The 24,391-nt window shown below is 41.1% G+C and overlaps 2 protein-coding genes across 2 annotated transcripts in view; one reads left to right on the top strand and one right to left on the bottom strand.

Moving 5' to 3' along the window:
- Nucleotides 1-11,508, top strand: part of LOC135100049 (POU domain, class 6, transcription factor 1-like) — a 157,086-nt gene extending 145,578 nt beyond the window's left edge. Inside the window, exons 8-12 of the mRNA XM_064002921.1 lie at nt 875-976; nt 1,618-1,852; nt 3,424-3,507; nt 5,604-5,740; nt 6,474-11,508. Of these exons, the coding sequence (XP_063858991.1) occupies nt 875-976; nt 1,618-1,852; nt 3,424-3,507; nt 5,604-5,740; nt 6,474-6,652 (737 nt within the window). The 3' untranslated portion in view covers nt 6,653-11,508. The remainder of the gene's footprint in view (nt 1-874; nt 977-1,617; nt 1,853-3,423; nt 3,508-5,603; nt 5,741-6,473) is intronic.
- Nucleotides 11,509-13,661: 2,153 nt separating this feature from the next.
- Nucleotides 13,662-22,771, bottom strand: LOC135100050 (DNA-directed RNA polymerases I and III subunit RPAC1-like). Its single transcript, XM_064002922.1, has 8 exons — nt 22,614-22,771; nt 20,365-20,526; nt 19,537-19,669; nt 17,491-17,610; nt 17,187-17,333; nt 16,468-16,623; nt 14,464-14,580; nt 13,662-13,895 (listed from the first exon to the last, which is right to left on the bottom strand). The coding sequence occupies exons 1-8, from the start codon at nt 22,656-22,658 to the stop codon at nt 13,765-13,767; spliced, it is 1,011 nt and encodes a 336-aa protein (XP_063858992.1). The 5' UTR covers nt 22,659-22,771; the 3' UTR covers nt 13,662-13,764.
- Nucleotides 22,772-24,391: the final 1,620 nt, after the last annotated feature.

The raw sequence follows: 24,391 nt of genomic DNA, 5'->3' as shown, positions 1-24,391 counted from the left end.
CGTCGCGTTGCCCAGAAATCTTCCTTCTGATAAAATAGACTCGAGCAGCAAAGGAAGGAGCACGCGGCAGCCAGGCAGGCAGATAGCGGCGCCCCCGTCGATGGAAGGCTAACGCTGTGACCCGGAACGCCCGTGGCTTAATCCGCGTAAACAAAACCAATGCAAGGACAGACCCTAAGGGCAGCACATGCGGGGGAAAATCGAATTTTTCATTGAGCTAAGCATTACTGGCAATCAGAAAAGGTTGGGTTCTAACGAGATGATTCTAGAGAACCCCCTCCCCCCCAACCACTTTCTCGTTATCAAACCATCTTTGAAATTTATAAATCTGAGCTCGAAAAGAAAATAATATTGTCTCATACATTCTGGAAAGGAAATTGGAAATATTACTGGCAATTACAAAGATTAAACTTTGATATGAAGATCTGGGAAATCCCTCACATGTTTTCGTTCTCACTTACTTACATTTTGCAGACAGTGAGCTCAAAAGTAATTGATGTTGCATGTAATTCCAAATGGAAGTCGACGGGATATCAGAAACGTGAAGCCTTGACCATAACATTTACCTACAGTCGCCTCATCTACTGCAGTTTGTCAGTAAAGCTCATAAGAAAACAGAACAAAAGTGAAGGTACAATAAGTCAGTGGGGTCTATACGTAGAAAGCTCTGTATCGAAAGAAAAATGATAAATGAATAGATAAAACAGAAATAAGACGAAGTTGCTACTATTCATTACATAAGGCGAAGATAACGCTTATAAAGTATGTAAAGATAAAATTATAAGAAAAATACCTTACTCTGTGTGTGTGTGTGTGTGTGTGTGTGTGTGTGTGTGTGTGTGTGTGTGTAACTCCTTTTTTTTTTCTGTTTCAGCGGATCCTGTCGGAGGTTTGGGCGGCAGATTGGGCGGCCACTATCCCGCCCCGCCCCCGCCGCCCTCCGCCCGTTACTCTCCAGACTTCCTCGACAACCACAGTGAGTAGTGGCCATGTCTCTCTTCCTTCCTTCCTTCATTCATTCCTTCATTATTTTATTTATTGATTCATTTATTCCCTCCTTCTCTCCTTTACTCCACTTCACCCTTCATAGTTTGGTAAATGAAGACTGTTATTATTATTATTATTATTATTTTATTATTATTATTATTATTATTATTATTATTATTATTATTATTATTATTATTATTATTATTATTATTACTATCATTATTTTTATTCGTGTTTCCTCGCTGTGCCCCATCCAGCATATATAATTTTCTCTATAATTTCACTATTTCCATAATTTTATCTATATTTTCATTTTATTTACGTTTTCTTCTTTTAAATATATATTTTGTGGATGTGTGTGTGTGTGTGTGTGTGTGTGTGTGTGTGTGTGTGTGTGTGTGTGTGTGTGTGTGTGTGTGTGTGTTTGTGTGTTTGTGTCTGTTTACCTAACGTGGCTTGGCTAAGTGTGTGTGTGTGTGTGTTTGTGTGTGTGTGTGTTTGTGTGTGTGTGTGTGTGTGTGTGTGTGTGTGTGTGTGTGTGTGTGTGTGTGTGTGTGTGTGTGTGTGTGTGTGTGTGTGTTTGTTTGTATGTGTTCCGGTGATCTATGTTTCGTTTCTCTCTCCCATTAGTCCTGCTGCCCCACGCTGGCTGTGGCGTTAACAGGCCCCCTCGCTCACCCACAGACCAGCCCACCATCAGCCAGTCGACGGGCAACCTGGTGGACGGTGTCAATCTGGACGAGATCAAGGAGTTCGCCAAGGCCTTTAAGATCCGCAGACTGTCTATGGGCCTGACCCAGACTCAGGTGGGGCAGGCTCTGAGCATCACCGAGGGGCCCGCCTACTCCCAGTCCGCCATCTGCAGGTAGGTACCCTTTTCCTCCTTCCCATCATTTCTCTCTCTCTCTCTCTCTCTCTCTCTCTCTCTCTCTCTCTCTCTCTCTCTCTCTCTCTCTCTCTCTCTCTCTCTCTCTCTCTCGAGCCTCCCTCCCCCTGCTGCGCCTTCCCCAGGCACCAGCAAGGCAGGAGGCTCTTCTTCTGTCCTCTGGATGAGTCTTCTTCATCTCTCGTGTCGCATGTGATGTTGTAGTGTAAAGATTCAAGTGTATTTTCTTTGTTCAATCTTTTTTTTTTTTCTGGCTTTGATATATGTTGATTTTTAGTGTATTTTTCATGTTTTTTCCATTCATGATATTACTATGTTTTTTTTTTTTTATTCTTGCATTTTTTGATATTTATTAATGTAACTGTTCACACGGTGGCTCACCATATCTTGATATTTTATTTAGTGTAGTTGTTATGCTTACTTGTATGCTCCTTTTTTCCTGTACATATTACTTATGGTAGTTTGTCCCCTCTGAAAAATGAAGTTTTCTTATGCTCCTACAGTAGCCTTTGAACTGTTGAACTGTATTTTTATAAACAACTTCGTTCATGCATGTGTTCCGTCCTTTAGGAATCTTTCCTGGGCTCAGATTTTAAATGTCTAACCGAAACACACAAGAAAATGATAATGAGTTTACTGACAGACCGAACAGAATTGCCACGACCCGATAATTATTTCATTCAGCCAAATCTCACTTGCCGTCACCACATTGGGTCACCAATGTTGCTAGTCTGTTCAATTCATTAGGCTGATCGTTGTGATCAAGGATGGTAATTAATTTTGTATCATGATGCGGACTGTTAAGGTCCCGCCAAGACTCCACTTTTCATGCCAGGTCTTGTTGCATACCAGCCTGTTGTTGTTGAATGTTGCAAGTAGCTGATAATCAAACCATTGTGTGTTTTGGTGCGGAGGGTGCAGCTCTTGCTACCCTAGTCACTGGGACTCCACTAAATTCAATATTTGCTTCTGGTTTGGATTTGAATTTTATATGTTGTTCATGTGTCTCCAATATTAACATGCTAAAACTCATATTACTAACATTACTCTTTCTGATGTCCTGTCTTTCGTTCCTCAACCAAACCGATGGTCGCATGTTCCTCTTCGGTGTTGATGTGCAAGTCATAATGCCCTAATACTGAAGACCTGACCAAAAGATGTTAAACGACACAAAAATCCGGAGAATTCCAAGCTGAGGGAGCTTTGACTAGGGTGGCGAGCTGGGAAGCCTTATACGTCCTCACGTCAACATTGGCAAAGCCTTACATAAGACTTGGGCTACTAATGGGTGGTGGTCTTATTACGCTACCGTGTATGCAAGACCCTTTCACGTGACAATAATGCTTCACCCTCCGTTGCTCATATAGCCCACATGCATAACTGCAACTAACCAAAAAAAAATTCTTGTAGATTGTGACCAGTAGAGTATGTGGTGCTCTGTCACCAAGCTCTTTTCTAAGTTAGAATAGCAGCAAAAAAAAACAACAAACAAAAAATAAAGATAACGAAGCCATACTAAGCAATTGACGAGCTCTATTTTCTCGTTTTAGGTTTGAAAAACTAGACATCACTCCAAAAAGTGCTCAAAAGATCAAGCCAGTTCTAGAGCGATGGATGCAGGAAGCGGAGGACAGGTAAACCACTCGCCACTCTGGTTACGCTATACGATCCTCAGGGAGGCTTGAGCTGCGCCCAAGGGGGTGCACATGACGCCTGGGGAGGGCAGGGAGGGTGTCACTCTAAGCCCAGCACCGAGGGATCGCGGTCACACACACTGGTGGCATTGACTGTCGGCCTCCCGCACTGAGAAAAGAAGGACATGCAATTGTTCCTCCCCACATGACATGCGTCTCCGGATGCGCGGCTAAGTATTTGCTGTATTTGTCCTCGTCGTCACGGGTCACGGTAAGACGCGTCGCTGGCTCCTTCCGGTGCTCTATCTCGCCGCCTCCATCAAGTCCACGCAAACCAGAACTAGATATCGATTGTCCAATTACGTTCTCAACATGGAATGAAAACTAAATCACCATGAATTCATTACATACCAATTATTTATCACCTCCCGGCCTAGTTAGGATGGCGAGACCTTGCCATTAGGAGCCTCAGGTAAGCCTCCCGCTCGCTGTCCCCTTGTGTGCCGTGACATTCTAAAGCACATATGATCATTATCATTCACAGGCAAAAGAATGAGTTTTTTGCTCTTGGATATGCTCTAGAATCTCACGGGGAACCAGCGCTGGAGGTGGACGTCTCGGCGGGATCCCGGTCACGCGGTGGAAATAGCGGCGCTGGCCTGGCGCTGGGCTGCGGAAGAACCGCTGCGAGGTTTAGGAAAGCTGTCGGATTTCTTTATTTGTTGCACGCTTGGGACTGTATTCATAATTTGTTTGCCATACTATTTTTTTGTTCTCAAAATCCGTGTTGCATTTGTTTTACTGCAGTCACCAAATTTTCATTGTCATTAAATAATTCGACTTAATTTTGAAGATCACATGATGGCATAATAAAAATAAAAAAAAAAAAAATAGAAAAGAAGACGAGAACATTTCGGGCCACGCATGTTAAATGAGGCAAACACAATGGACTTCCCGCTCTCGCCATGACCACAGAGTCTCGAGCGCCGGTGTGGTGCGAGATCCTTGAACTGCGAGAAATATAGCGAGTTGTCCCTCTACATAGATGAGCGTGACCAGAACCGCGTCAGCACAGCGAGGTGTTTTTGCTCAGAGGTTTGTATTTTCCTCCACAGTATTGTTTTGTTGCTTCACTCTTGCAAGTTGGGTCTTGCAGAGGCTCGTGTGTGCAGGAGGCTCCCCTAAGTAGGTGCTGGACAGTACTGAGGCTGAGAATCAAGAAAATGAGAAGAAAATCAGATCACCAGAAGGAGAACTCGCTAATAATTTCGTAGCTACGGTGAATTACGCGCATCTGGCACAGCACCGGAGTGGAGCTCGGCCCGCGCACCCATACTCGGGAGTCGCGCCGCACGACAGTCATCCTCGAAACCTAAACTTTTGAAACAGTGACAGCGAGACGCATAAGACAGCTAAGATCCGGCTGGTCTGGGTGGCTTGCAGGCGGGGCGGGGCGGGACGGGCGGGGCGGGGAGTGTGGGAATGCTAAGTGCGGAGGCTCGGCTGGTTGCGAAAGGCCGTCACTTGACACTGAGACCCCAAGGTGCTGCTTATGCCAGAACACATTTCTTATTGTTGTTTTATTCTAATGTGTCCCAATATCAACAGCAATCATGTCCAAGTGCCGCCGGACGGACGCCAGCCGAGCATCTGTTTTATTCTTATTATTTTTTTTTTTCATATCATTATTTTTCCAAACCTCATTTGTTGTACTGTGTCAGATAGTTTGCAGAGCATGTCACTCTATCACATTATCTAAATAACATCTAAGTGTCCATAAACATTTATTAAAAAAGGAAAAAGAAAAAGCACAAGCCTTCCTATACTTATGAACGTCATTTACTATTTGAGAAGTCTCCCAGATTCCCTCAAGTTGCAGCGGCTGCCACAGAATTACCGAATTGCCTTTCCACCCACACTTGATATTGTGATGATTCTCCTTAATCCATCTAAAGGACCTTCAGCAAGTCGTATTAAAATCCCTTGAGCTACAGTTTACTTCCATGAGTCTCTGCGATTCCCTACATGTTTAAAATCCTGCTGATATATCTTCACCCGCCCGTCCACTGAGCGCTGCCTCCCCCCTCCCCTTATAGGTACAAGAATGGCCAGCACACCTTGACGGAGTTCATGGGGAACGAGCCCACCAAGAAGAGGAAGCGACGCACCAGCTTCACCCCGCAGGCCCTCGAGGTGCTCAACTCCCACTTCGAGAGGAACACGCACCCATCAGGTAATGAGAGAGAGAGAGAGAGAGAGAGAGAGAGAGAGAGAGAGAGAGAGATTGTTTCACTATACAACTACTTTTGTATTTTCTATTACACGAGCTCATTCGCCATAAAGTAATCTTGAAAATACATTGAATATGGAAAATACCGTACATAAATTAGATGCTTTTTTGTTCATGGTTATGTATAACTAATAGATAAGTAGGTGTCAGCTATGTATTCTGAAACAATGACCTTGAGAATGCATTTTGTGCATCTTTGAAATAAAAGAACAGACATATGAAAAAGAAACAAGATGCAGTGTTAAATTCAAAAGCTCAACGAAATCTAGCAACATATTTAGGTACATATTTTACGTTAATAAAGTGCAGGTACAGCTCTTCACACACCTCCTTCCAAAACAGTTTTACCATCATAACGTTAAAGGTGTAGACTGATGGCGGATGCTTGCTGTTAAGGAACACTTCAACATTATTTTTTTTTTTTTACAAAGCTTGAATGAATGCATTTTCTCTGTCCTAAAATTAATTTCTTGAATTTTACAAAGCTTGAATGAATGCATTTTCTCTGTCCTAAAATTAATTTCTTGAATTTTTACTTTCCATTTGAGTAATGAGCAGTTACTATCTTTGTAGGTGTTGTTAATTCATATTATAAACTAAAGCATCCAAGTGTGCTGTGTTGTAATGGATAATGCTGAAATTCTCGACACGTGAACTAAACCGCTTCTTTCTTCAGGCGCCGAAATCACGGCTTTGGCAGAGCAGCTGGGCTACGAGCGGGAGGTGGTCAGGATCTGGTTCTGCAACAAGCGTCAGGCGCTCAAAAACACCGTCCGCATGATGGCTAAGACCAGCCCCACCGCTCCTCCGCCGCCTCCCCCCACCCATCCGAGCCTCAACCAGAGCCTCAACTAGGCGCCCCCGTCAGCGTTGATCCCCATCACCGGCATCTATGAGTGTTGATGCCTCTCCATTGCAATACCAGAGTCAGTAAATCTCCCGCCAAGGTCACCCCCGGCGCCACATGAATTACAGGCTGCTCAACACGTTTGGCAACAGTGTGGGAAGCTGTGACGGCCAAGGAGCGCCGGGAAGGTGTCCAGGACTGTACTGTACATAGCGAGGAGACAGGTCCGCTCTGCCCACTGTGGCGAGCGACCTTCCCAGATGATCACAATGAAGGAGAAAAGTAAATGATTCAGAAAAGAGCACTGCAGACTGACCTGAGTCCAGAACTGCTCATTTGCCCGCTGATCGAACACTGCGCTAACCAACCATTGAAGCTGGTTGATATAATGATGATGAGAATAACAACCCAGAGGACAGAAGAAAGAAAACATGTCAGGCCGAAAATGTACGCAGATTGTGTTCTTCTTGGAGATATCATAATCCGTAGCAATATTCGTAATTGGTTAACTGCAAGAATAGAAAAGAATGAAAGATGAAACCCCGAGTTCCTGTGGATAAAACGTCAAGTCTCGCACACTGCGTTGGCGTGCAGAGGTGTGCCTCCTCGCGTGGCCCGGCTCACTCCGCCTCCCGCCACCAACAGCCAATTCTAAGTTCCTGGAAAATAGAATAGATGACCATTCAGTAACTTTATCCATTTACAAATACATATGTAAATAATGCATGTATGTATAATGTATATGTTTGTATACATATATACATATATGAATGCATATATACATGAACAAATGCATATTCTGATAAATACGTATGCATCCTTAATGAGGTTCCTGGAAAAAGTGCCGAGCAGAGGTGTCAGCTCTGTTCCAGTGTCGCTACACCTCCCCTCCCCGAGGCAGCCACTAGCCAGTGTTCCTATGGAGGCCGAGCAGAGGTGCTTCACCACCGGCAGCACACAGTCTGCGCCTCAGTGGCCCAGTGGTGTAGTGCAACACACACGCACACGCCGGTGTGTTGGTGTCGCGTCCAGCGGGTGTAGCGAGGGGGTGCTGGCGACCCCCGGCCCATGGTGTGGGCACAGCACCACCGCCGCCCGAGGCACTGCAGCACTCTGTCTCAAGGTGCGATAAACTTAAGGTGAATATAATACAAACTTGGTTATGCTGCGAAGCGTAACTGATGTAGTGTTGCACCGTTGTGTGTGGAAATATTGACACAATGTGTTACTTGTAAGAAACTTTGTTCGTCTTAAAAAGAATTAATCCTTGTCGTTAATATTCATTAAGCTTTTGAAATACTCGCTGTATCCATGAACTAGTGAACAGCAGCCGTGCGGAGTGAAGGAGTCTGCCCGAGCAGCCCTGCCCAGTCATATCAATATAGTGTTTCTGCCACTCCTGGCTGTCTGTGCTGTTTATTTGTGTGTCATGTACCGTAGAGGGAAGCCAGCCGCTGCTCCTGCTTCTGCTGCCCACTGTTGCCAGAACAGTGTTCAGCCTCTCGTGTGCCATCTTAGGTCTAGTAGAGAATAGATCTGTCACGCCGGCAGTGGCTAGTGATGCGAGTGCTACGGAACACAGTGGAGCGACGGCCGCGCCAAGGCCCCGCAGCAAGGAGCAGCCTGATGTGTTTTGTGTCTGAAAAAAAAAAAAGCACAATGCTGTCCACCAAAGCTGAAAAGCAGTTGCTGGGTGTAAATATGGACAAGGAAACGAGTACAGTAAGGGCCACACAGCCTACCCAGGCTGGCAAATCCTGCGCCCCACCCCAGTGTCAGACACAGGGCTGTTCTGGAAGATACAAGCTCCCTAGATTCCATAGTTACCCCAATCCTTCACTTAGCCAGTTGTTACGCGGGGCGAGCAGGAGGACGGACCGGTACACAGTTGTTTGTCACAGTTAACGCATGTTGATATTCGTTACATAAATTTAGACCAAACAAATGTTGAACTTGTCATATAAGTTCTTTCAGCCCGTCTAGTATTTTGCCCCTGTGCATTGTAACTTTGATTATAAGTGAACTTTGTTTTCATCACGGAATTTTATTTACACTAGTATTACTTTTCAGAAAACAATTTATATTTATTCCATTTACGTTTTTCATATTGTTTAGATATTTATACATTATATAGTTCATTACACCACAATAATGTATGTACACAACCCCAACTCCATAAATAATCAACATTGTTTGCTACTTGAGCCTGTAGATAGAATATAATGTACATTGATTTGATTAATCAAGTTAAACATAAGCTAGTCATTATTGTGTTTTTGCTTTTCAAGTTACGTCAATTTGTTGACACTTGTCACACGAAAGGTACCTACAGGAACTGCAGAATATATGCTTTACTAAAGAAATATGCAGCTTTATCCAAGAGCTTTAAGAGCCGATGGAGCTGCTGTAATTTAAGATGGTTTGCAATCACGAGTCGTAGCATCTGAAGAGAGCTTCAGAATGGTGGTGAGGAACCTTATGTTTACCTGCAAGTTGGTTCACAACCCTCATACAAAACAAGATTATCATTTCGATTTCCTGTCCCTGAGCCGTGAGGTTCAACTATTGCTTCGAACTGCCCCTCGCCCCGCGCCCCGCGCCCAGTGTCCACCACAAGGAGCTGCCGCCCTAGCGTATAGCCTGACCTGTTCAACAATGCTCACATAGTCCCCAGTATCAGAAATAGGCTTCAGGATACCTATTCAAACTTCGATTTTATGTTTGTATTCTGTGATATTTATTTTGTGCCAATCGTTGAAGTGGTGAGGTGATGTGTGCCGCTTTGGACCGTTTTAACATATTCCAGCCTGGTAGCTGCTTGTGTGTTTACTGTAACTTTAGACAAGGGGGAGGTCTTTGTGGTCTCCTTATGCATCTAATACTGTACAGTTGATGTATGTATGTATTTCCTTTAATGTCCAAGACATAAAGCTGCATTTGCTAATCAAAATGAAGCTAGTTTTCCCCTACATATGCTGGCCACCCCGTGTGGCAAGTCAAGTCAAGCCATCAGATTCACCTGGGTCATGATCCCCGGGCCGGCCACTTGTGATGTGAAGACTAGCGTTGCGCTGAAAGTAAAATACAGATCATCACATAAGTTACAGACCTACAAGACAGTGCTGGTCGCGCCCTGCCCGCCCGCCCGCCCGCCTGCCTGCCTGCCCTGTGCCCTCCGCGGGGAGTCTGGCCGTGTTTATCGGCGGTGGGTCTGCGGCCCCCGCGACCCAGAGGATCGCTGCTGCTGCTGTTGCTGCTCTCAAGGGCAAACTAATATATAGCTCTCCTGAATTCTTCCAAAGATAATGTTCCTAAATAATAGATTTGGAAGGATTTGTTTAGCATTTTAATGAATTAGCTTGCTAATATAAGAGTTTAACATGGACCTTCTTTCCTTTTCGACTTAGCAGAAGTGTGCTGTGATTGATGTACATTGCCTTAGAACTTATCCTAATATTTACCACACACCTAGCCGATCCTGCCAACCAACCTATTGATTACTAACTGTAAGACTAAATAATTGCTTCGTTGACCTCAGCACAGCAGCACAGACCCCGCGGGCCGTGAGGTGTCCCCTGGCCACAGCCGAACGTTGGATGTATTCGGAGAGAGTCAAGTACCGGTTTGAAATTACGTGACAAGAAGTACATGGATATAATGCACAAAAAAGTAACGATGAATGTATTGGCTGTGTGAACACGTGTACATTAAGATTCCAGTACTACCTAATGACGAGACACAAACATTGGTTCATTGGCGTGTGCGTCAAGCCGACGATTGGATCGCTGACCTTGACGTGGGCGAGGAGAGGTGGTCGTGCGTGTGCGCGGGCTCAGGCCAGCACCTCGTGGACAATATAATTTCATTTATTTTCATCTTATTGACATAAAGAATCACTGAATTAACCTGTTAAGGAAGAAGTGGCTTCGCTTCATTTATATGGAGGTTGAAAACTTCCACAGATTGTACAAATATTTCTAAGGTTAACAGAATATCTTCACACTCCAGTTCCGCTGAGGTTGCACCAGTGAACTCTGGCTCCTGAGCTAAAACACTTCCCTCTCCGGCGTGTCCGAGCCGCGGTGCACGCTAAAGCATCCCCCTGATCGCCGTGCCCGCGTGGCGACCCTCACGCTGAACTGGACCAGAAAAATACTCACGGTTTCCACATCACTGAGACTTGGTTCGTGTTCGTCCTCACCACCTACCTGACTCATCCTCGCTGATGGGGGGGCGGCCAGGCTCTGCCACCTCTTACTGATGACTAAGTTGTTTTTCTGTTCTTTTCTTTCTTTTCATCCATTTATCATCCTCGAGTGCTCGCATTTCGTTCAAAAGGAATATTTAGGATTTATGTTTGAAGCATTTGCCTGGTCCACTGCCAGCCCTCTCATTCATTCTCTTTAAGACAATAATATGATTATTATTATTATTATTATTATTATTATTATTATTATTATTATTATTATTATTATTTCGTATCGTGCAACCCGGACAATAACTCTTTTTTATTTTTATTGTCTGTCTGAGTGTTCTATGTAGAGAGAACAGTCGCATCTGTGAGTATATGACCAGTTCCTAACATCACAAAGTTAAGTGCCCATCAGATCTGCTTTGGACATCCCAGAATCTGACCCGGTCGTTCCTTAAACAAGTGTTCTTTTTAAGTCTATGTGGGTGCTTCACCTAACAAATGCAGTGTTGGACAATTATGTTGCTGCGAGTGTGATACGTTCCACAAAGATGTAAAGGATAGCCTATCCGAATAGGATCTCACATGGGCACTATAAAACAACTTCTTATGAAAATGTGTGTCTGTACTCTTCCAGTTTCAGATTTGCGTAATAAAACATCGACTCCTTTCCGTTGTGTTGTTTCAATGAATGCTCATATAAGTAAGCTGTGACGCTGGTTAGGACATGAAGAGTTAGGTAATGATCACTGTGACAAAGCTGATTGATTAACATTCCTATCGACACACACACACACACACACACAGAGAGAGAGAGAGAGAGAGAGAGAGAGAGAGAGAGAGAGAGAGAGAGTTCAGAAGGTAAGTCGAGGTTAATAATAATATACAGTGCATACAAAAGATAAATTTTACATAAAAAGTCGGAATCCACTGCATCTATCCACAGCATGCATGGCGCTTACACCTTAGCGGGAAAAGGAACACAAATCTCGTATCCACAACAGATATTATTTGTTCCTCATAAGAAAGGCAAAAGTATCCAAGGTTTCGACTTCAGCTTCGAAGCATACACGCACTCCCGACCTGCTAACTTACCACAGGGCATCAGTCGGCCAGAGCTGCTGGGAGAGGATGGTGCCGTCTTCTAACCGGATTTTCTTACTTCAAGTATTTCTCAGTGGTATGTATGTCTAGATAGTATTTTTAATCATAAATGTTTGGTAGTGGTGGGTCTCCATTAATATATAAATGTAGTGTTCTTTGAAATTTATGAAGAAACGATCAAAATAAATGAAAAATAGCTATGGCAGAAGTAGTTTAGTAATTAACATCGCTAGTCATTTTTTTTTTTTCACATTTCACACACACACCTAAGTTTTGTGCTTGCTGTGGCCAATATCCACTGTGATATAATGTAATCACTAAGAATTGTGAATAATTAATACAAGAAAGCTAAGGAGAAAACAGCATGACGGGACAACAGTCCAAGTTACTCGAGTCGTACTCTCGTCTTCATTATGCTAGTGACTAGTTCATGTACTATGGGAAATAAAGAAGGTTCTTTATAAAACTGTATTAATGTCACTGTGAATAGTTTCTTAATGCAAGAAAGCTAAATAGAAAAGAGCCTGACATCACAGTAACCTGCTAAGCTACTCTGGTGCTACGTTCGTCTCTGATATACGAGTAAATAAATAGTTAATGTATTTTGGCAAATATCGAAGATTCTTTATACAATTATTAACGCCTACTGCAAGAAGGCTAAACAGAAAACAGCCAGACGGTACAATAACCTCCCAAGCTACTCTTGTGCTTAGTTCATCTCAGTTATATAAGCAGGAGTTCCAAGATACTTCTTGAATTTTAAATAATCCGTTTGGCTTTTTGGGGGACTGGAATCTTGCGTTGTTTTTTTTTTTTTCTGTTGTCCTATAAAGTGACTGGATCATGTACCATTGTCTGCCACACTTTTGAAGCGTTACCAGCATGGTTTAGTGAAGGTCATTAGTCGGATCCCCAGCTTAAGCCATGTCCATTGTGCGAGTGTGTAGTGTTTTCCCTTTCAAGTCCAAAATCAGCTCACTCACTCATCTGACTAGTGTAATAAAACAATGCTCTCACGTTTGTTCCTCGTTTGCGGACTGTCTGACTGAACAATTCACTCAACAGCACACACACATTTGGTTTTTACTTTATTCACCACAAAAATACAAAGACTAAAGACAAAGTACAATAGTCTCTCTCTCTCTCTCTCTCTCTCTCTCTCTCTCGTTCCTGGTTTTGCTGTTGGCATTACTGTTGAAGCTGTCGTTGTTAGTGCTATTAACATTAGTATTATTATTAATTATTATTATTCGCAGCACATAGGATAAATATTATACTATCGATTTAATAGTTCTCAAGTATCTATAAAATTTTGTTTGTGAATATGAGAGGGGTGGAGGAAGGGGGTAAGAAAGAGAAGGGAAGAGAGAGAGAGAGAGAGAGAGAGAGAGAGGGGTACTTAATTGCCTATTACATACATCAAAGCATATAAGAATAGAGAGAGAGAGAGAGAGAGAGAGAGAGAGAGAGAGAGAGAGAGAGAGAGAATAATAGGATGAAGAAACAGGACACAAAGATAATTTTATTTATTATTTTTCTTTTTTTTTTATCTTACCCTGTTCAGATATGCATCCACTGAGGCTTGCAGCAGAATTTAATAGAAGAGCAGCCTCCTGATCCCCTAGAAGCACTGAGGCAGTGAGGCAATCTACAAATCCATCACCATTCCAAGCACCTTCCATGGAATCATTCTCAAATTTAGGATAAAGGAAAAGCATCAGTTTTACATAAGATTTAATTTGTTAATTACACTAATATAATATGAAAGTAAATGCAGTGAATGAAGTAGCAGTAAAATGCTCCATCATTCATGCACACTCCTAGTTACGTCTCCATTGGTGTCTCCAAGTGTTTCTCAATTTCTCCCAGCAGTGTGTCACACTTGGCACTCATAATCTTGACTGCTTCTTCCAAAATTTCATAACTCTTCAGTACACTGTGTGATTCCATGTAAACTGGAAAAAAAATACAAAAGCATTAATATAAACATAGCAATCACAAAGTAACTACAAGTATAAGATCTTGGTATAGAGCATGGCTAAAGACTTTTTTGGTACAACAGATTGTTATCAATTAGAATACTAGAAACACAGAAACCATATAAATTGAGGAACAATGATATTAAACAATTCATAACTACTTCCAGACAAGCACCTCCTCAAGCCTCAGCCTTGCTATGGTCAATAAGTCAAGTATATCAGTAGAAAGCAGCTCAGAAGTTAATGGAAGAAGCTTAGAGGAGATCCACTATACAGCTGTATGGCACAGTGCCAGGCTAAACATGATTAGCCATGGACTTCAACAGTTGCTCTGTTCCGACACCTGGAACTTGGAGCTTCCTCAACAAAACAGTAAGCATAGAATATTTCCAATTTGATCTGGTCTATACACAACCTATTACCAATAAACTGTCCAATTAGATTGTCCTACTCTTCCTCCTCTTCCTCTTAAAAAAATTCCTCATATTATGTAAGCCTATTCTTGTAAATATATCTCACATAAATGCACTCAAAAGAAACTTACAAATGATGTGGTCTGTCTTCCTGGTAAGCTTCACTGCATCTTTGATACTGTCATGCTGGAATACATTTCGAGAGCAGGAATCATTTCGGGCATCCTTTACTTTTGCAATTCTTTTCCCTAAAATGTAAGAAGACGATGTTAGCGTAATCTCATAAACTTAGCATGCAGCATGGCAAACTTAAATACAATGAACACTATCACTTCAGAGCTACTAACAGTTACACAAAAATACGTACACACTAGTATATAGATTGCTTGTTCACATATTATATATACAATGCCAACTACATGAATTAACTATGATGCTAAAGATACATAACACAAGAAATATGAGATCTTTTCATTTTTACTTTACAGAATGACAACAGACAGAGGATCCATCTGAGCTGGCAGAGGACTGGAAGGACTATGCTGTTAATGAGTTGTATCTTGATATCAAGAACATGAACATCATAAGGAAAAGGAAACACTGAGAAATTTGGAGAGCAATTTTGAAGATTCTTGTAATGCAGGATGTAGTGACAGGAAGCATGATGTGGAGTGAATGTGAGGTGTGGGAGGGGAGAGGAATGAATGGTGTGATGTGAAAATGAGAAAATAATGCATGTGCACTTTTAATGTCATGTAAAGTCAGGAAGGATGGAGAGGCACAAGGGCAGAAAGGTCTGGGAGAGTGGGAGGAGTTGGGAAAAGGAAGGGATGGTAAATTGTGCATGCACGTGTACATATGTTCTCTCTCTCTCTCTCTCTCTGCCACAGCCTACAGACCTACAGCATGTCTCCCACAATATGTTTACAAACCACAGTCACACACTGTCCCTCTCTCACCTACTCCTTTTTCTATGTATTTCAAGGAATTGTAAAATCACAATTGTACAATAAAGCAATGAATGTCAGATGGTTTCTACCTAAACACACTTATAAAGAATACCTTACTATGTGCAAACTTACTGATTATCTAAATAAAGCCTTCTATATACCTCATGGTTTTGTTCACTCCCTCACAATGTCTTGGGATGACACAAGATAAAATACACTAAAGGTGAACCATGAAATAAGGATTTTGGTGGTGAACCATGAAAAAAGGATTTTGGTGGGAATACAAAGTCAGTTTCCTACATGTTAAAAAAAAATGTATCTATATTTCCACCAATCACCAGCGAGAGAATTCCAGCAGTGGCAGGAAATAGAATGATGACCATTGGTAATACATAGTACATCTGATTTTCATATTCATATTTCAACAGGACAAAATCAGTAAAATGAGGTCTCTGTTGTATGAATCCACAATGGCTTTGATATTTAATAAAGCAATTTACCATATGCATATGCATACCCCAGCACCTAACAAAGGGCATGGTACCAATACTTATCCATACAGCCATAAATAAGGGAAGCTGCAAGAAGCCATCTGGCCTACACATGGCAGTCCCTGTATGAAATATACCTACCTATTTCCACCTATCAACCCCATCCATATATGTCTAATCTTCTTTTAAAGCTCTCTAATGACTCAACATTAACAACCTCATTACCAAATCCATTCCATTCATCTACCACTCTATCTGAGAACCAATTTGCTCCTATCTCTTTCTTAAACTTAAATTTTTCAAGCTTGAACCCATTTGTTGTTCTATCCTGATTACTGATATTGAGAATTTTGCTTACGTCACCCTTGTTATAACCCCTACACCACTTAAAGACTTCTATCAGGTCCCCTATTAACCTATGTCTCTCTACAGAATGTAAATTTAATAGCTTCAGTCTTCATTTTGTAAGGAATACCCTTCATCCCCCTTTTGGTCATTCTCCTTTGTACTAATTCTGATAGAGCTATATCTTTCCTGTAATATAAGGACCAGAACTGTACAGCATACTCTAAATGAGGTTTTACTTTGTAACAATATCCATCATCCAAATACCCAACACTAAACAGAGTGATAATATGTCACTCCAGGATAAACCAGTGGCAGTAATAACAATGTCCATTACTCCAGGACCTACCATTAGCTGTGGTAACAATATCTATCACTCCAGGAGAGAAGCACGTCTGAAGGAGGTCTGCTTGTTTGCCTTCCACCTCTCGTGTAATCTCTATTTCTGGCAACATGCGGTACCAGCACATGCCAGGCTGAAACTTGGCGTGGTCACTGCCAATACCTGAAAGTTGATTTGTATGTAAGACACATCCCATACTGTGATAAAAGTGAACATTCATCAAAGCTTTACAATATTTTTGCAGGAATATCATGACAACCATGTTTCTCTAATAAGTACACATTAAAATCCAAATAGAAACAAGAAGTTATATTAATACCAAAGAAAATGTCCCTTAATCAAGCAACCATCAAGAAAAAGGTTCATTAGAAACAGAGACTTAAATAGGGATTAAGCTGGGAAAAGAAGTCTTCTATCAAATTTCTAATAAAAATCTTGAATTAGTCCTGAAACTAAGTTTTGAACCACTGACCTATGTAAATACTAATTAGTCCTGAAACTAAATTTTGAACCATTGACCTGTGTAAATACTATCTCCCAGGCAACTAGCCTTTCATAATTCTTCAGAAACATTAAACTATTCCTAATACTGAATAATCTTAAACTATCCTAGTTACTGCTGCTACCACTGTGCTATGTTACTGCTACCACTGCACTTCTGCTATGGTGGTGCCTTTTGTATGTGGGGTCTACATACTGTTGTAAATGCTACTGGCCAAGCAAACCTTTTACAGCAAAAGCTTCTAAGTTTATCTCGTGCCCACAGTTCATCTTGGCTAGGAGAATATCTTGGTGGAGGGGCTGCATGTTGGATTCCTGGAAAATGTCTGGCTGATTTCCTAATGGGACCCACTTCAGACTGGATGACAGAACTGAAAAATACAGACACTCATTACAGAGAATCCTACAAATGGTCCAACTGTTGACATGTAAGGTTGTAAGGTTGACCAAGCCCCATGTACATACAAAGTACTATTTCCAAATATGTCTGATTCTAATGAAACAAATGGAAACTGATAAAAACTTTACCTTTCCTGTTGACATACAAAACATCTGCATTTGTCTCATTGGCTGATGCTTCTTGGTTTTTTGTGCAGCGAACCTTCATTTCATACTTGACAGAATCCTGCGCACCCCACTCAGTCTCATCTGCAAACAAAAACTAGCATGCAATAAACAACCTTTACTCATCATACATAAAGAATCTAAATAAAGTTTTAAAATTCAAATGAGTGTTTTTACATGAATATCATACTCCTTATTCACAATAATATAACTCTAAACCCAATGCCTCATGACAGCAATACAGGAAGTATCACAATGAAGAATTATTACCACATGTTACATTATTATTATGGTATATACAAGATGTCCCTTGAAGAATGTCACATTATCAGATATGCGAGCGAATTTTAAGTTGGAAGTATTCTACCAATATGTTGTTTTTAGCACCACAGTTTAGGACAAGACTCATGACTTTACCAGAGCAGGATGTGTCCTCAGTGTTCCTGAGAGCAACCCATGCCAGCCTGTTGGCCTCCCCCCACTTCTCACCCAGTTTGTACTTAGTTATCTTATGTAAGCATGTGTGCACCAAAACTACTCTACATGATTCCTTCCCTCTACTGCTTACAACACAGCACTAGATATCCACAAGTGAGCATGATAGTGAAACTAAAGACACTCCATCTATTTTATAACTGCAGTAAAAGACAAAGCAGACATGTGGAATAACCACTTCACACAAGAAAACACTCCCAAGCAGAGCAAGCAGTGCAACACCTTGAAGTGCCACGACAATAGTATGACTTGCCCTCCTTGTTCTTGCCTAACATCACATCACTCAGCAACAAACTTGAGGTGTGGGCAGTGTATCACACATCATCCCTGGATTAGGATACTCACTGTTGAGGATGTGTGACAAATGGAGAAACTATCATCACATCATTGCCACATCATAACATCACTTCTTTCCTGAGAAATCTCTAAAATCCCACCCATCAGATGTCCCTTGGATCACACCTGGGATTAAATGCCTCATACAGAAACCCAATATAGTCTACTTCAACAATCCCCAGCAGATTCACAACTGAGTCATACAAGAATTCAAGACAGCAAAGAATTCTTACTACCCCCAACAAAATACACAACCTCAAACAAGAAAACATTGCCAGATGGTACAGCAAGATCAGGGGCATATATGGCCTTATCAAACACACTACACCCATCCCACCTGTAGCACACCTGCCAGCATCACAAGCAGCTTAAGTCATTAACAAACACTTCTCCAACATTTGTCAGTCCCTACCTAACATGGACCTCACCTCACTCCCTGCCTACCTACCCACACATGCACCACTCCATCCAATCCACAAGTACAAGATCATTCATACCCTAAATAAACTCAAGACGAGACACCACCACACCAGTAAACCTCCCTATTAAACTGTGTTAAGAATCCTCTGCAGAATGAGCTGCTCCCATTATCAATGGAATCAATCAGAGCCAGTGTCCAGCTGATTGGAAGACCACATATCTCACTCCCATCCCCAAAACAAGCAAAGAAAGCAAAGAAAATGATAATTGGTGGATTTCTGACATATAATGTCAATTTGTGAAGTTCTGCTCTTGAGTGACCAGTGAACGCCTCCACCACTGTCTTCAGCTCACTATTACTCCATTAATACCAAGATCTCAGAAACTGACAAAAAGCAAAAAGTGCAATTTCTCTCACTAAACCAGCATAATATAAAATAGTAAAAATCTCCTCTTCTTTATCATTGTCTGAACTTAATTTTCATGTTTGAGAAGCAAGTATATAAACATATCTTCTGAATATGAAATTAATAAAAAAGACTTTACTTACATTGGTTGCTTTATTTTCATGATTGCATGTAAAATATTTATCTGGACCTCTGCATACATGAGTAGGTGACAAAGTTATTGTATGCATAGATAGTGGGTATAACAGAAAAGGATGCAGAAGACAAAGGAAGGTGGAAATAGGTGATCAATTCCAACAACCCCAAATTGATGCCGCTGAAAAGAAGAGCTGACAAAGTGGAGGAACAATACCTTTATTCCTGAACTCGAAAAATCTTGGGTCAACCTTCAAGGGAACCAAGCCAAGTCTGTGTGCTAGAACTTCATCCTGGACAATACTGGTGTTGTTGTACATGTACACCTTCTCTATTGCCATTGTTGCTACCTGCAAATTAAATGTATCTATCATTCGTAATATTACATAAAATTAACTATTCAGCAGCCAAATGGCATCAAGGTACAAGGTAATAAACTTAGATGCTTTTGCTAGGTAGACTAAATAATAATGAAGGTAAATACAAATATCACTATCATAGATTTTCAGACAGATTTGAATTATCCTGACAAGAGAGAGAGAGAGAGAGAGAGAGAGAGAGAGAGAGAGAGAGAGAGAGAGAGAGAGAGAGAGAGAGAGAGAGAGAGAGAGAGAGAGAGAGAGAGAGAGAGAGAGAGAGAGAGAGAGAGAGAGAGAGAGAGAGAGAGAGAGAGAGAGAGAGAGAGAGAGAGAGAGAGAGAGAGAGAGAGAGAGAGAATGGTGTGCTGAGAGGCACTGGTTATCCTTCTCACAAACCATAGCTGACCCACTATGTACCAGGTTTGACAGTTCTGGTGACAGTAGGGTTCCCAAAAAAAGACAATATTCCCCCTCAAAAAAAAAAAAAAAGCATGACACTAACCATAGTATCCTTACATTAAGCTTTTAACACTATGTCTATGAACACAGTCACTTTTATTCAGGTCCATTACAGGCACCACACTACCTTGTAAATCACTCCATGCTGCAGATCATTTTAGAAAGTTACCAGCAATGAAGGTACATGTTCCCATTACCACACTACACTGAATCACACACACACTTACTTCTGCTAGAATTATTCTCCTGTAAGCATTGATAATGGAAATGTCATAACCAATGAAGTCCAGCTCCATCTCCAGGGGATCCATGCTGATGATCTCTATTCTGCCACTTGCTAAGGCATTCGCTGATGACTCTGGATCTTTGACATTTTTGGCATCCATTTCCTGGAAAACATAACATGGTACTTAATTTACATCTTTGTACTTCAAGCAGAGAGCTTTCCATGGAAAATGTGATCTCCAGACAAGGGCCATATTCACCTCACCTCAGTCAAGAGGGATCCATGGACACAGATTTAAAATTACCTATTCTTTTACTCAACAGAAAGCAAGAGGAGTTTTTTTTTTTTTTTTTTTTTTTTTTTTTTTTTTTTTTACTTCCATAGATGTGTCAGTGTTTGAAATTCCCTCCCTAACAATGTAGCTGCTCTCAAGTCAGTTGAATCCTTTACAATGGTCTTGCCTAGAAACTTGTCGCCATTTCTATATGAGGATATTGACTGAGTGATGCATTTTCAAAATTCTACACATGGTACACGATTCACTTAAGTCTTATGGTCTTCATATATGTTAATACATTAACTGTGAATTGGTGTGCCAGCAAGTTTGTGCTATCTCCTGTTTCTTCCCCTTGGGCCCCACCTGATGTTGCTTCATGCCAGGATGCAGGGGTGAGAAATCATCAATCAAATTGTACTGACTGATCCTAGATGCCCTAGTTAAAGAAATTCAACATGTACATCAGGTTTTGCTAAATATATGGTTGGTATAAAAAACTGATAATTTTTCAAAACATTTTCAGAATAAAAATCAGAGGCCTCTGCTGGGAAATTAAATCATGACAGGGCACTCACAGTAGACATATGAGTGTAATGAGTTACCAGTCAGGACATCAGTCATCCTCTAAGCCTAAGAGATTCTTGGTCTGCCTTGACTGCACCATCACAGCACTTACATTTCTTTCCATCATCTCCATCAGCTCCTGCATTATGTTTGGAGATGTGTTTTGTGTTTCAGCACCTATGTTTGCCTTGTGTGTGTTGGGGCACAGGGTCTTGTCATTCTGGGTGGCTGTGTGGAAAATTGTAGTAGTGTGAGGCTTGTGGTGCCCACATCTGGCTTTGTGTGTTCTACGTGGAAGTCCGAGTGACTCTGGCTGGCGAGTGTGTGCAGACACCCAGATGACTCTGGCTGGCGAGTGTGTACAGACAGCGTGTGCCACACTTAAGATTCTTCTCTGCCTGGTATGAGTGCTTGTGCCTGTAGTGACCTACAAGTCACAAGATAACTGTGCCCTGTTCTTTAGTTATGAAATATACACATGTGCTGTGCATATAGTTTTTGCATGTCCTTCTTGCCTCACACTCCTCTGCTTCCACCTGCATCACAGTGCATGGTGAGGGAGTGCTGTCTTGACTACTCCTCCATGCAAGTTGCTGCCTGCCCAAGTAAGAGTCTCACTAGTGACTGATTGGCTGTGTGTGGCAGTGTATGTGGTGGGTACTGCAACATAACTTTAGCATTTTCACCATGGGGCTAGATTAGGTTAGGTTTAGATTAATTCAGTTCATTAATTTCAATAGTGATCCCCTCACCATGTGGATGTAATTTGAATAAAAACATCACATTTTGCTGGGAAATGAAGTCAGTGTTTCAAATTGACTATATTAAGGTTACTTTCATAATTGGATAATATCAAAATAGCATTACTGTTTTCATCTGAGGGTCAGGTTTAAACAGCATTAGTGTTTTCATCCGAAGGTCAGGTTAAGTTAAATTATTTTAATTCAGGCCTTGGGTTTTATGGAAATAATCTTACCCTATTAATTTCGAAACAATTACTATTTATTTCTGGGTAGAAATATTCTTTTTTATAAATTGTGATCTACACAAAGAAGGGTTTAACAATAAAATTACTAAGCTTAATCAATTCAAACCTAACCTAACTTTGGCCGCGGGTGGAAACGCTAACGTTATTTCAGTATTATCCCAGTTGCAGTCCTTTAAGCTAACTGTTGATCTCATTGTGTACATCACGATTTGAAAAGCCTCCTATTTTGTTCAGAAGTAAACAGTTACTGTCTTAAGATCAGTAAGCTAAGGTTATCTCCACAATTCCCACACAAGGCACTCCAATCAAAATGACACGCACTGAAATCCCGCAGAAATATTAAAAATAATGACTGGTTGAGTATGCCGTTCGGATTTGCTACAATATTTCACATTTCACCAGTCGGGATCCTCGCACTTACATGCACCAGCTGAAACTCCTCCATCTTCAGTCTTCTCACTTCCATGATGGGTGTTTGCTTAAGTCTTATAAGTCAGTAGGTTTTTTTTTCTAAACTTTACACCACTCTCCTCTCACACGTGTTATTGTCACTCGCCGAGCTCTGTATGTTATAAGTTATAACATAGAGTGCCAATCTCGGCCAGGTGTATGTCATCAGGCCGCCATATTGAAACACCCAAAGTCCCCCTTCACATAATACCCAGCTCTAGCTCAAGCTATAACCTCCTTCACAGTAGAACTCTTTAGCTGAACAGAATACAATAGCTTGTTGCTGCATGTCTGCACAACAAGGATAAAGGCGTCAGAATCTGGTGGCTTTCCTTCCCTCCTCCCCTCCAAACCCTCGAGAACCCCTCGAAAACCGTTTGTTTACCCAATGAAGAAACAAGCAGTTGTGTGTGTGTGTATGTGTGTGTGTGTGTTCTCTCTTGACACTAACGTGGTGACCTGTGTAGTTTGTATATATATATATATATATATATATATATATATATATATATATATATATATATATATATATATATATATATATATATATATATATATATATATATATATATATATATATATATATATATATATATATATATATATATATATATATATATATATATATATATAACGTATTATAAAGACGTATTATTAACAATTTTCAATAAACATTACAGGCAGATCAGACAGCGAGAACATCCAGCTTAGGAGAGAAACTCAGAAAACTTCAATATCAACCTCAACTTCTGTTGCCTTGTAGATTTCGGTATTGCCTGCCAATAATTAGCTGGTTGAGGATTCATGGTTTCCCACGAGATCATTTATATAATCCACGAAAAGAACTGGGTGACTTTGGAGCGCGTATGTGTAGTACTTGAAGTGATGGAGTGGGTAAAATAAAGCACAGCCAGGATATTTTTTGATACTATAATGGAGGCGACACTATATGGTGTTACAACCGTTTTGTTAAGCTAGAAGTATACTGTGTACTGGCAGGCGACTGCCTCGGTGGGTTGACATGAGTACAGACGGCTCCCTGTTTGATGAAACAGTTTTCCTGCCTATATTTCTAACAAAAGTGATATGTCATCCTTTTTTCATGGCATGTCATTGGCTGGAGCTGCCTCTTAGCCTCTTGCCTTCTTCCTCTTCCCCTCCACATCCCCCTTCCCGTCCCATCCCCATGCTTCTCATTCCTCCAACTCCATCCTACATCTCTCTCTCTCTCTCTCTCTCTCTCTCTCTCTCTCTCTCTCTCTCTCTTAACCTGCACATTCAGGACGGTATCTAACACACACACACACACACACACACACACACACTCACACACAAATAGCTTGGAGCTTGGAGCACGGGAAGGGTGGTGGTGAGAGGGCAGCATTCTTTGGGCTTAGGATTTGTTACTGGAGATTAAAGATACAAGAAGCTGTCCTGCCATGACACTTTTAACAAAGTAATCGTAAATATCAGGACTTTTAGTCTTTATTTCCAAGAAATCTCAATTACGAGAGAGAGAGAGAGAGAGAGAGAGAGAGAGAGAGAGAGAGAGAGAGAGAGAATTATTTGTATATATATATATATATATATATATATATATATATATATATATATATATATATATATATATATATATATATATATATATATATATATATATAGATAGATAGATAGATAGATAGATAGATAGATAGATAGATAGATAGATAGATAGATAGATAGATAGATAGATAGATATAAAAAGAGAGA

The sequence above is a fragment of the Scylla paramamosain genome, chromosome 4 (genome assembly GCF_035594125.1).
Source record: "Scylla paramamosain isolate STU-SP2022 chromosome 4, ASM3559412v1, whole genome shotgun sequence".
NCBI classification, from domain to species: domain Eukaryota; kingdom Metazoa; phylum Arthropoda; class Malacostraca; order Decapoda; family Portunidae; genus Scylla; species Scylla paramamosain.
This window is presented reverse-complemented; position numbering and strand designations above follow the sequence as displayed.